The following is a 13,024-nucleotide window of genomic DNA, read 5'->3' as shown; positions in this document are numbered from 1 at the left end:
GGCTGTGAGGGGCGGGAGGCGGCGGGGACACCCCCCACCCCTCCCGGCTTTAAAGGAGAGCGGAGTCGCCCTAGTGAGGCAGGCGGTGGCCGGTCATGGCGAGCTGAATCTTCTCTTTCTTCCTGAGAGGACACACCGGTCTGGGCTGCTGCCCCCACCCCGCCGGGCCTCTGGGCCGGGCCGCCCCCGGGAGGGAAGAGGAGCATCCCTGGACCGCGGCCCCCACTGAGGGGGGGGGATGTAGCCGGCAGATAGCGTTAAATACTGCCCTGTTACAATTACAGACTCAACTTGCTTTCTCTTCCCTCCATGATCTGTAGCAAAAGTAGGATTTTGAGCAGAATGTAGTAAAACTTGAAATTTTGCTTAGTCAGTTTATTAAATATTGATAACGACGGGAAAATAAATATCATGTGCTTAAATACAACTGTCTGCCGCGGTAAAGTGACAACTCCTGGAGAGTGATGGTGTTTCTTGTTTGGTTTTTTGTGTATGTTGTGCCATGAGGCTTTAAACAAAACTTTACCCATTTAAAGCGCGATTCTCCCTATCAGATTTGTTTTTCTTCAGGATTTCCATTGCAGTTAAATGGTGCACAGGTAAACATGTGAATTCCATTCCTCAGGAACACCATTAGTGTTAACAACTAATATAGAAGGCAAAACAATACACTCCTTAGCTTTTGTTCATCTGACACTTTCAAGCCCAGATCTCCGGATAACACCAGGATTGTTTTATATAAACCATAGTTTGAGTATCAAGAAGACAGCTACTAATTTTCTGAGACATGATCTCCCCTTGTCTGGTACTCTCCTCTGATTCACGTTACCAACACTGGAATGGCGTGTTGATGGGTAATACAATGTTTAAAAGCTTTCTAGTTAGATTTTTTTAAAAAGTGCAGATGGAGGAAAACAGCTTTGGTGTGGGAGATGAGTTTTACAGCACCACATTCTTGGACATGGGCATTCTGTGCCTTTTTCTTGCTGTTGCCACAGCTCTTCTCTGTGCCACATCCTTCAGCTGATGACGATGTTTTATCCATCATTTTCTGAAGAGAAATACATACTTCCCCAAGTATTTACTAGCAGCTGTTGTTAATAAAATAGCCAGATCCACCTGTAGAAATTACTCCTTCCGCTCTGAAGAACTACGTCTAGAAGTCATTCTGGAATTTAACAGCATATTATAGAGGAAAACTAATGGAAATTAACATTTGTGAGTACATTTCCATTGAATCAAAACCACTTGATATTTTATAGGCATTTCATGTACACTTAACAATCTTTTGTGTAGACAGGAGTGTGAGGGAGGGAAGCAAAAAAGGAAACGACTTCACCTTTTTGGTGAATAATCCCTCAGTTTTGTTCTATGAGGCTGTCAGCAAACCAGAACCACTGTCAGGTTAGGAATTGCGCGAGCCTCAAAGCCACTCTAAAGAAATCACACTGCAAATGAAGAAAAATACAGTGTTAATTTTTTTTTTTAAGGGAGGAAGCTTTATCTAATTTTCATCAGCTGTCAGAATTGCAAATATATTCAAGTATTTCACATTTTCTTTTTCAGACTAAGGGAAAACTTAGAGAATCTCAACAGAGATTACCAGAGCAGAGATGCATGTGGTACTTGAATAACTTCCACAGCTGTGCAGAAGGCCAGGGCAAGCTGACTGGTGCCTCCTGCTGAAGAGCCTTCATTGAAATGGAAACAGCAACTAAACTGACTGTAGCTAATGCAAAAGAGAAGCAGACTCTCATGAAATGTAGATGATCAGCTCATCAGAGCTTCAGGCAAAGGCTCTGCCTGCTACAAGCTGCTCGTGTTCTGCTCTGACCATCCAACCAAGGTAGCACAAAACCAACCCGAAAACTGCCACAGTTGAGGAGCCAGTACTGAGGATACTCACAATGACAAAAAGTAATTTGTTGCTAACGCATGCAAAGAAAAAAAAAATGTGTTGAGATGCTTCTTTTAGGATAAAATTAGCAGGGATATAAATGTCTTGTCTCAGCCTTGGTGAAAAACATGGAAGAAAAATCAAACTACAGGTCATGAAATAGCAAACCTACCAAAAGACAGGCTTGTAATAACCATTTTGTATTTTAATTACAAATTCATTAAAAGTCACAGGAAATTGACGCTGGTTTTGTCCCTCCTCAACATCAGAAACCGCAGAGGTGTGCAATGAATATAAACAAAGAGGTATATTTACAGAGTTTATTAGAAACCATAAATACATACATGAGGAAAGGATGTCCTGTACCTACTGGTTGCAGCTCGCATGTCAAAGGACTGAGATCTCCTCAGGCTGAGCAGTCTTAGTGCAGAATGGATTACAAGTAGTTTACTGACCAGAGTTCAAGCCAAGTGGAAGTTCTGTATTGTGAACCAAGTACCCTATTATCAAGTTACTTTGTAATTTCTTTCTTTTAAAATTAATTAGAAGGAAAAAAAAAATAAAAATAAAATAGCAACTCTGCCACGTGAAAGCAGCCCCCTCCCCACGTACCCGAGCTCATTCATCCCCGCAGTACCCAGGCATCAGTGTAGCTCTCACAAACATCCCGTGAAGTCAGTGGTTCTGCTGAGACAGTCAGCTGCACATAACCAGCTAGTCATTTTTTTTGCACCAAGCATAACTCAATTCATACTAAAGGAAAAAAAAAACCAAAAAAACCAAAAAAAAAAAACCAACAACAAAGCACCTGTTATTCTCAGGAATATACAAATATTTACCACAGTTTTCCTTGCTCATTACAAAATCAGTTACAAAAGCTTACAGCACATTATGTACAAATTCTACCCAAATACATAAAGGAGCCATCATCTGGCACAATGTCTGACAGCGTCCGTGGGCTGCCCCACTCTCCTCCCGCACGGCGCCGCCGGCATCTCCCACACAGCTTCATAAATAGTCTTTGGGTTGGTATTTCAGCAGAAAGGAGTCAGTTCTTCTTGTGAAGGAACTTCATTTTGTTTCCTAAAGAAAGCACACCGTCAGTCCCCAGCACACATTGAAAAGCCACAGGCAAGCAAAAGTTACGTAGCAAAGGGGTCCCATTTATAATGTAATTGCTGTATAATAAATAACACTTCTACCTCGCCAGCCAACAGAGTCCCCAGTGTTCTGCCCTCCTCCTCTCCTCCAGACCCGGGCTTGCTTCCCCCGCCCCCAGGTGAAGATGAAAATGCTAACAAGGTTCATAATTAAACCTGGTTCTCTCAGCTTTTAGTCTGCTTTTATCGTTTCCCTTTTGGTACCTCCTATATCCCGCTGAAGCCGCTCAACTATCTGATTTTACCTCAGGTAAGGCTTTTTAAATTAAAAAAAAAAGACATGAAAATTCATTTCAGAAACACTTCTAAAGATTTTCCTCACCGAGGCCTCGCAGGAACTTGTTTACTCCGCTTTGTTCTGTGTCGGGAAGCTCTTCCAAATACTGCTCGACCCTCTGCTCGAAGAGACCTGCGGGAGAGGGGAGGGAGGGAGGGGGTGAGCCCTCCGCCTGGACCCGCGCCCCCGGCTTCCCCCTAACACCCCCCTCGCTCCTGCCGAGGGGCTGCTCGGCCTCCGGAGGCACCAGGAAGGGGACGGGCAACCCCGGACGTGACGAGAGGGATAACGGATGTGGGGAGGGAACGCCAAGCGGCTCCCCTCGGCAGGGCCGGACGGGGGGTCCTGGGCGGGGGCTGGCTCTGGGGGTGTCCTCCAGCACACCTTCTGGTTAGCTGGGCTTCATCCTACCGCACCCCCCCGCAAGCATTAAGTGAAAAAGTCTTTGATTTTAGGATAAATGGGGACATGAGCTGACTGTAGCTGTAATACCACACTTCATATTAGAAGGAAAAATACAAAGGATTGTAGGAAGTTTTGTTAGGTGTTTCTACTTCACGAGCATGCATTTTGGTAGTATATATTTAAAGTGTTAGCTTACTATTTATCAAAGTTAATCCTGTGATGGTGCAAACCACCAGCATTACCACGCCCTCCGGGATGTTTCCTGTGTTTGCCTAAAAAGAAAAGTTTAAGGTTGTTACACTAAGAATATTACGCATAATACATGAGCTGAGAGGTACGTTCAACGTCAATTTGAGCTAATTATTCCGATTCTATCCCCTCTTCTGTGTTCATTTCAATTCAGTGAGATAAACCAACTATAAAATAACCCTACAGGCTTAAAAAAAAAAACTACCTCATACATCTGGTTAGCTTAGAGGAGTATAAGAAGACACCAGTGCTAGCACAAATGGTGGAAATGGTAGGAAGAGTTACAAAGGACACAGCACTGCCCCATAAGTTTAACATATCACCCAACCTGCACATATGGCCTGAGCTACTGACGTTACAGACCCAGTGAAGTCTGAAAGAACACACAAGACTTCAGCTCAGCCCATCGCTGCGGCCTCTGCCCCCACACAGCGGCATTTTTCTGCGGCCTCAGCCCACCAGCGGCCGCCCCCCCACTCACCAACACGGGACCTGGGCCCACCAGCGGCCGCCCCCCCACTCACCAACGCGGCCGTGGCCGTGGCTAACGTGCCCTCTCAGCTTCCGGGTCTTCCTTAGTCTGGAAGGCTGCGGGAGAAGAGGAAAGCGCCTATGAGCAGAACGGGCGGCCAGAGGCAGCGGTACCACCCGCCCTCCTCGGCGGCCGCCGTTCCGACACCGCGCTCCCCTCAGCGGCCACGCAGCCAGGCCGCCATTGCGGCCCGGGCCCTCCGAGGGCAGGCCCCAGCGGCCTCACCGCACCCTGAGCGGGTCGCGGGCTCGCAGAAGCGACTTCCCCTCCATCCCCACACTACTCCCCAGCCCCGTCCCACCGCGGGAGCGAGGGGCGGCGGCCGCCGGCCCCCCCGTCCCATCCCCAGCGGCAGCACCCACCATCTTGTCAGCGTGAGGGAAGGAAGAGAAAGAGCGCGGCGCTCGCGAGAGCGGGGGAAGGCAGGGCGGGGGCGGGGCCCAACTCTCGCGAGGCTTCACGGGTGGCGCCCGGGGCAGGGGTCGAAGTCTCGCGAGATCCGGCGCGCGGAGAGGGCGGGAACATCCGCTGTGGTACCGGCTGTGAGGGGCGGGAGGCGGCGGGGACACCCCCCACCCCTCCCGGCTTTAAAGGAGAGCGGAGTCGCCCTAGTGAGGCAGGCGGTGGCCGGTCATGGCGAGCTGAATCTTCTCTTTCTTCCTGAGAGGACACACCGGTCTGGGCTGCTGCCCCCACCCCGCCGGGCCTCTGGGCCGGGCCGCCCCCGGGAGGGAAGAGGAGCATCCCTGGACCGCGGCCCCCACTGAGGGGGGGGGATGTAGCCGGCAGATAGCGTTAAATACTGCCCTGTTACAATTACAGACTCAACTTGCTTTCTCTTCCCTCCATGATCTGTAGCAAAAGTAGGATTTTGAGCAGAATGTAGTAAAACTTGAAATTTTGCTTAGTCAGTTTATTAAATATTGATAACGACGGGAAAATAAATATCATGTGCTTAAATACAACTGTCTGCCGCGGTAAAGTGACAACTCCTGGAGAGTGATGGTGTTTCTTGTTTGGTTTTTTGTGTATGTTGTGCCATGAGGCTTTAAACAAAACTTTACCCATTTAAAGCGCGATTCTCCCTATCAGATTTGTTTTTCTTCAGGATTTCCATTGCAGTTAAATGGTGCACAGGTAAACATGTGAATTCCATTCCTCAGGAACACCATTAGTGTTAACAACTAATATAGAAGGCAAAACAATACACTCCTTAGCTTTTGTTCATCTGACACTTTCAAGCCCAGATCTCCGGATAACACCAGGATTGTTTTATATAAACCATAGTTTGAGTATCAAGAAGACAGCTACTAATTTTCTGAGACATGATCTCCCCTTGTCTGGTACTCTCCTCTGATTCACGTTACCAACACTGGAATGGCGTGTTGATGGGTAATACAATGTTTAAAAGCTTTCTAGTTAGATTTTTTTAAAAAGTGCAGATGGAGGAAAACAGCTTTGGTGTGGGAGATGAGTTTTACAGCGCCACATTCTTGGACATGGGCATTCTGTGCCTTTTTCTTGCTGTTGCCACAGCTCTTCTCTGTGCCACATCCTTCAGCTGATGACGATGTTTTATCCATCATTTTCTGAAGAGAAATACATACTTCCCCAAGTATTTACTAGCAGCTGTTGTTAATAAAATAGCCAGATCCACCTGTAGAAATTACTCCTTCCGCTCTGAAGAACTACGTCTAGAAGTCATTCTGGAATTTAACAGCATATTATAGAGGAAAACTAATGGACATTAACATTTGTGAGTACATTTCCATTGAATCAAAACCACTTGATATTTTATAGGCATTTCATGTACACTTAACAATCTTTTGTGTAGACAGGAGTGTGAGGGAGGGAAGCAAAAAAGGAAACGACTTCACCTTTTTGGTGAATAATCCCTCAGTTTTGTTCTATGAGGCTGTCAGCAAACCAGAACCACTGTCAGGTTAGGAATTGCGCGAGCCTCAAAGCCACTCTAAAGAAATCACACTGCAAATGAAGAAAAATACAGTGTTAATTTTTTTTTTTAAGGGAGGAAGCTTTATCTAATTTTCATCAGCTGTCAGAATTGCAAATATATTCAAGTATTTCACATTTTCTTTTTCAGACTAAGGGAAAACTTAGAGAATCTCAACAGAGATTACCAGAGCAGAGATGCATGTGGTACTTGAATAACTTCCACAGCTGTGCAGAAGGCCAGGGCAAGCTGACTGGTGCCTCCTGCTGAAGAGCCTTCATTGAAATGGAAACAGCAACTAAACTGACTGTAGCTAATGCAAAAGAGAAGCAGACTCTCATGAAATGTAGATGATCAGCTCATCAGAGCTTCAGGCAAAGGCTCTGCCTGCTACAAGCTGCTCGTGTTCTGCTCTGACCATCCAACCAAGGTAGCACAAAACCAACCCGAAAACTGCCACAGTTGAGGAGCCAGTACTGAGGATACTCACAATGACAAAAAGTAATTTGTTGCTAACGCATGCAAAGAAAAAAAAAATGTGTTGAGATGCTTCTTTTAGGATAAAATTAGCAGGGATATAAATGTCTTGTCTCAGCCTTGGTGAAAAACATGGAAGAAAAATCAAACTACAGGTCATGAAATAGCAAACCTACCAAAAGACAGGCTTGTAATAACCATTTTGTATTTTAATTACAAATTCATTAAAAGTCACAGGAAATTGACGCTGGTTTTGTCCCTCCTCAACATCAGAAACCGCAGAGGTGTGCAATGAATATAAACAAAGAGGTATATTTACAGAGTTTATTAGAAACCATAAATACATACATGAGGAAAGGATGTCCTGTACCTACTGGTTGCAGCTCGCATGTCAAAGGACTGAGATCTCCTCAGGCTGAGCAGTCTTAGTGCAGAATGGATTACAAGTAGTTTACTGACCAGAGTTCAAGCCAAGTGGAAGTTCTGTATTGTGAACCAAGTACCCTATTATCAAGTTACTTTGTAATTTCTTTCTTTTAAAATTAATTAGAAGGAAAAAAAAAATAAAAATAAAATAGCAACTCTGCCACGTGAAAGCAGCCCCCTCCCCACGTACCCGAGCTCATTCATCCCCGCAGTACCCAGGCATCAGTGTAGCTCTCACAAACATCCCGTGAAGTCAGTGGTTCTGCTGAGACAGTCAGCTGCACATAACCAGCTAGTCATTTTTTTTGCACCAAGCATAACTCAATTCATACTAAAGGAAAAAAAAAACCAAAAAAACCAAAAAAAAAAAACCAACAACAAAGCACCTGTTATTCTCAGGAATATACAAATATTTACCACAGTTTTCCTTGCTCATTACAAAATCAGTTACAAAAGCTTACAGCACATTATGTACAAATTCTACCCAAATAGATAAAGGAGCCATCATCTGGCACAATGTCTGACAGCGTCCGTGGGCTGCCCCACTCTCCTCCCGCACGGCGCCGCCGGCATCTCCCACACAGCTTCATAAATAGTCTTTGGGTTGGTATTTCAGCAGAAAGGAGTCAGTTCTTCTTGTGAAGGAACTTCATTTTGTTTCCTAAAGAAAGCACACCGTCAGTCCCCAGCACACATTGAAAAGCCACAGGCAAGCAAAAGTTACGTAGCAAAGGGGTCCCATTTATAATGTAATTGCTGTATAATAAATAACACTTCTACCTCGCCAGCCAACAGAGTCCCCAGTGTTCTGCCCTCCTCCTCTCCTCCAGACCCGGGCTTGCTTCCCCCGCCCCCAGGTGAAGATGAAAATGCTAACAAGGTTCATAATTAAACCTGGTTCTCTCAGCTTTTAGTCTGCTTTTATCGTTTCCCTTTTGGTACCTCCTATATCCCGCTGAAGCCGCTCAACTATCTGATTTTACCTCAGGTAAGGCTTTTTAAATTAAAAAAAAAAGACATGAAAATTCATTTCAGAAACACTTCTAAAGATTTTCCTCACCGAGGCCTCGCAGGAACTTGTTTACTCCGCTTTGTTCTGTGTCGGGAAGCTCTTCCAAATACTGCTCGACCCTCTGCTCGAAGAGACCTAAGGGAGAAGGGAAAGGGGAGGGGGTGAGCCCTCTGGCTGCATCCGCACCCCCGCCTTCGCCCCTAACACCCCCCTCGCTCCTGCCGAGGGGCTGCTCGGCCTCCGGCGGCACCAGGACGGGGACGGGCAGCCCCGGACGTGACGAGAGGGATAACGGATGTGGGGAGGGAACGCCAAGCGGCTCCGCTCGGCAGGGCCGGAGGGGGCTGGTTAGCTGGGCTTCATCCTACCGCACCCCCCCGCAAGCACTGCCCGGCAGCCTCGGGGGGGGTCCCCACCAGGGATCACAGAATCTTCCAGGTTGGAAGGGACCTTAAAGATCATCTTGTCCAACCGTCAACCTGACTGACAAAAATAGACACCCACACAACAAACAAGAAGCATCACCATCACTAAACCAGACCTCCCAGCACTACATCAACCTGTCTTTTGAACACCTCCAGGGATGGGGCCTCAACCACCTCCCTGGGCAGCCCATTCCAATGCCTGAGAACCCTTTCCGTGAAAAAATGTTTCCTAATATCCAGCCTGAGGTCTCCCCTCAGCCTCCTCTTCTCCAGGCTGAATAACCCCAGCTCCCTCAGCCTCTCCTCATAAGACTTGTGCTCCAGACCCCTCACCAGCTTTGTCGCCCTTCTCTGGGCCCAAAACTGGACACAGTACTCGAGGTGAGGCCTCACCAGTGCCCAGTACAGGGGGACAATCACCTCTCGGGCCCTACTCCCCACGCTGTTCCTGATACAGGCCAGGATGCTGTTGGCCTTCTTGGCCACCTGGGCACACTGCTGGCTCCTGTTCAGCCGACAGTCGACCAACACCCCCAGGTCCTTTTCTGCCCAGCAGCTCTCCAGACACTGCCCCCTCCACAGGAACCTTCCCTGTTCCACCTTGGCGTGATTTAAGGTGCTTATATATGAATATTCTCCTGGTTAAAGCCTTCGTGTTATCACCACCACAGCTCCAGTCTATCTAGGCCCACAGGAAGCAGACGATGTGTTTTGGGAGATTTTCCAGCCGTAGGGAATGTGCTCAGCCCTGACAGCAGAGCCCACGGGAGACCTGTGAGAAACACAGTGAGCCCACGCTGCAGGAACAAAAGCCACCCTTACCTTTTGCCCTGCATTTCCTCAGCTCTCTGTCTTGGATGAAGCCAGCAAACATTTGGGATTCCATGAAAACTTCCAAGAAGCGGCGGATACTCTTGGAGGCCACAGATTTACGGAAAGCCTCCCTTTGGAAGGCACGCTCTCCTTTTTCATTCTGGGTTAGGAACAGGGAATAATGGCCAACTGTCTCCACAAAGAATCGGATAAAAACCTCAGACACTAATCCATTCAGGGTGTTACATTCTGCAAAATAAGGCGGCAATAAGACACCAAAATCAGCTGCTACCAGAGCTCTCAGCATTGTCATCCCCACGGGGCCAGGCACTGTCATCTAGCAGTTTACTGATGCCACACTAATAACTCAGCAGAGCTGTACCAGCTCCTTGCAGACCTGGGGACATGTCAGATGGGGTAACAGCTTTATAATCAGGAGTGCCTATCTGCATAATTAGTGCTTCATAACCAAGAATCAATGAGAAATACAAATCCTCAGGAAACAGCTCAGAAAATTAAAAGTTTCCTGGGTGCTTCGTCAAAATTATACCTCATCTTTTAACTCTTGAGTAACTTTTCTTGAGAAGCTTCTCAATGACTCACAACTAAAATGTTTGCTCTGGGGATAATAAGCCTTTACCAAGAATTGATCAAAAAGGGTATGTTGTAGAATTCGGGTTTTCATCATTTCTAAGATGTTAAAATAGTTTTACATATGTAACACAGATGAGTAGAAATAAATTTCAAAAACTGAAACAGGGGCCTGTTTCATACCTTTTAACCACAGGCATTTAAATTCACTTTGGGCTGTTTTTGTAATTGCTGGGAGAAATATGAACCTTCAGAGGCAACTCAGCCGCTCCTGCGCTGAAACTATGTTCTGCAGGTACCTGCTTCTCTCCCTTGAACAGAGCCAAGAGCAGCTCTGAACCCAGACACCCCCCCAAGCGTGTACAGTTATCTGGATTGAATCAGGGCCAAGTTAACTGCAGACCTCTCTTGGAGTAAAGGTTGAGAGGTACTCAGGGGAGCGCATGTCATTTAGAAAGAAATTAAAAGAGATGGCTGACGACGTAGTGCTGTGGGTTGATGCTATCGGTCCCCATTCCCTGGGTGTTCAGAGACTATCTCTGATGTTGCAAAAGGTATTTGAGAACTGAGTCCCATCTTTCTTTCTCCTGGGTGGAAAGTCACAATACTACCTACGTGCTTGTTTATACAAGTCCCTGCTTCCAAATGAACTTACCATCATCCGAATCACTATCTGAATCCTGATTTATCAGTTCGTTCTTTCTCTCTAGAGCCTGCTCCAGAGCAGCTTGCAATTTTCTAGGTAATAGTGTGTCTTCATCGTCCATCTGACAGAGGGAAAAAAAATACTCTTTAGATCATATTAATCTATGCAGTAACTACAGCAAATACTTTTGCAAGGTTTAAAATTCAGAAGAAAAGCGTTTTGTATCTGCTACTGTCATACCTGCATAAACAAAATACTGAAAATCTATGTGCAGCTATCATTTATTTCTAAACAAAATTTCTTGTCACTCTTAATGAGATTAAAGTCAGGAATGATAATCCGAAGAGCAAACTAAACATATATAGACTTGGAATCAGCTTTTCACATGAGAAAGAGTCCAAATTGTTGTTTTTAACTAAATACACATCATGCAAAGACTAGCTGTGTGTAAACACAGGTGCTGTAGTTGGTTTTAGGCAGCTTCTTTGGGTTTCGACAGTTGGTTTTACTTATATTATAGTATATCTTGTTTTCTGGGTTTTCCCCCTGTTGCTCTCTTCATCTTATTTAATGCTGGTTCAGCAGAAGTGAGTAGACACAAGAATTTTAGCTCTGCAACCACTATCCACCAGCCATATCTTCCAGGGGATCGTTCAAGAGAGTTTACTCATCTAATCTGCAGATTGTTATTCCTGAAAATACTTAGTGCCACATTACTACCAGGAAATGGTGATCCTTCATCTCCCTGTTTACAAGGATCTTGCTTTTCCTACCACATTCAACTATTCTTCACCTTTCCTCTCTCACTCAGAAATTTTTCTTTGCAATTTTTTGTCCTTTTCACCTCCAACAGTGTGAGTTTTCTTGCTAACATCATGTTATTATCTTTGGATGTTTTCTTTGCACTGTGAATACAGTTCTTGATTTTTTTCTGCCAGTCACAGCCCCAATCCCTTTTGCATACCTGAGGGGTAGTACTTATTTGCAGGTGAAACAGAAAATGAGCACTTTTTTCTTTCTAATCTCTTTCCCACTGCACGATTCTTGCCAAATATCTCTAATCAAAGAAACCTAAACATACTATAGGAGTAAACAGCTTGCTAGACTGCATGGCAACATTTCGAGCTGTACTTTACCTGTCTGATGAATCGATCAGATCCCAGGTTAACCATCAAAGCCTAAAGAAAAGAAAACACTATAGTGAAATATATGTGAAGAGACAGAAAACATTCATTTATATCTGCCTTTTAATAGCAAAAGATCATCTGAACGGTCTCAAGCCTCGACACGAATCAAATTCCTACTGTGAAACAACAGGTTGTGTGCTTCATAAAACAAGGAGATTAAGTTTTTCTTTAGATTCTTTAGAGCTTAAAGTCTAATTTAACATAGTTAGATACAACACATCACATACAAGGTTAATACGTTAAAAAAGCTGAAAGGGTTAGGCAGGCCTTTTTTCTTAAACCTGAGCAAGTTTAACCTGAGCTAAGGTCCCTTCCAGTGGCAGGCCTTTTTTCTTAAACCTGAGCAAGTAATTGCTAAGGTCCCTTCCAGCCCCTACAATTCTATGATTCTAACCATTTCTGTTGATGTACAGATGAAAAGTGTTTCAGGAGGGTTTAAAGAAAACAGTGTCATTTGAGGCAGCAAGGCTCCTGAAGGGCAAAGGTGTGAAATATTAATGACAGCGAAGCACCAAAGCTGAGAGATGGAGCTGGGGAGATCTGGGAGAGCAATGTTAGGAAAGTGGGAGGAAAACAAAGTAGAGATTTACAGAGGCCAGAGGCACAGAGAGCCTTACAAGCAACCACAAGAACAAAAAATTTCATAGAAAAATGACAGGAAACTAGTACGAGAGAAGAGTGTTCCTTTGAGTATTTTTGTGGTATTTTACTGGAAGAGCTGATGAAGTGCAATTCTCATTTGATTTCCATTATAGTATTAACAAAGTCTGAGAAGCAAAAAAAAAAAAAAGGTTTTATTTTCTGTGCTGGCACAACTGCCACTGGCATTAATAGGTGTCATAGCAGATAGAACAAGAAGAGGAAGACTTGAAGTGCCAAGTACAACAAAATCAGAACAAATCAGCATTTTTACACTGTAGTTACTTGTTGACCAGGTTAACACTCACTTCTCTCTGTCAAGGTGCCAGGTGTG

The 13,024-nt window shown here is 45.2% G+C and overlaps 1 protein-coding gene and 2 long non-coding RNA genes across 6 annotated transcripts in view; all 3 read right to left on the bottom strand.

Annotated features, from left to right (window-relative positions):
• Positions 1-2,084: 2,084 nt before the first annotated feature.
• Positions 2,085-3,584, bottom strand: LOC106895421. The gene is made up of 2 exons (XR_001413417.1): positions 3,380-3,584; positions 2,085-2,980 (listed from the first exon to the last, which is right to left on the bottom strand). It is a non-coding gene; the product is annotated as an uncharacterized LOC106895421 (long non-coding RNA).
• A 280-nt stretch (positions 3,585-3,864) lies between these two features.
• On the bottom strand, positions 3,865-4,977 carry LOC106895420. The gene is made up of 3 exons (XR_001413416.1): positions 4,883-4,977; positions 4,513-4,576; positions 3,865-4,011 (listed from the first exon to the last, which is right to left on the bottom strand). It is a non-coding gene; the product is annotated as an uncharacterized LOC106895420 (long non-coding RNA).
• A 2,165-nt stretch (positions 4,978-7,142) lies between these two features.
• The window catches only part of ST5 (suppression of tumorigenicity 5), a 222,252-nt gene continuing 216,370 nt past the window's right edge, over positions 7,143-13,024 (bottom strand). For all 4 annotated transcript variants that reach the window (XM_014954839.1, XM_014954837.1, XM_014954840.1 and 1 more), the window contains 5 exons: positions 12,001-12,042; positions 10,874-10,985; positions 9,637-9,876; positions 8,438-8,524; positions 7,143-8,038 (listed from right to left, as the gene is read on the bottom strand). In XM_014954839.1, the coding sequence (XP_014810325.1) occupies positions 8,004-8,038; positions 8,438-8,524; positions 9,637-9,876; positions 10,874-10,985; positions 12,001-12,042 (516 nt within the window). In that variant the 3' untranslated portion in view covers positions 7,143-8,003. The remainder of the gene's footprint in view (positions 8,039-8,437; positions 8,525-9,636; positions 9,877-10,873; positions 10,986-12,000; positions 12,043-13,024) is intronic.

The sequence above is a fragment of the Calidris pugnax genome, unplaced genomic scaffold (assembly GCF_001431845.1).
Source record: "Calidris pugnax isolate Ruff unplaced genomic scaffold, ASM143184v1 scaffold186, whole genome shotgun sequence".
Taxonomy (NCBI): domain Eukaryota; kingdom Metazoa; phylum Chordata; class Aves; order Charadriiformes; family Scolopacidae; genus Calidris; species Calidris pugnax.
Note: the sequence above shows the minus strand (reverse complement) of the source record. Positions and strands in the feature narration are given on the sequence as shown.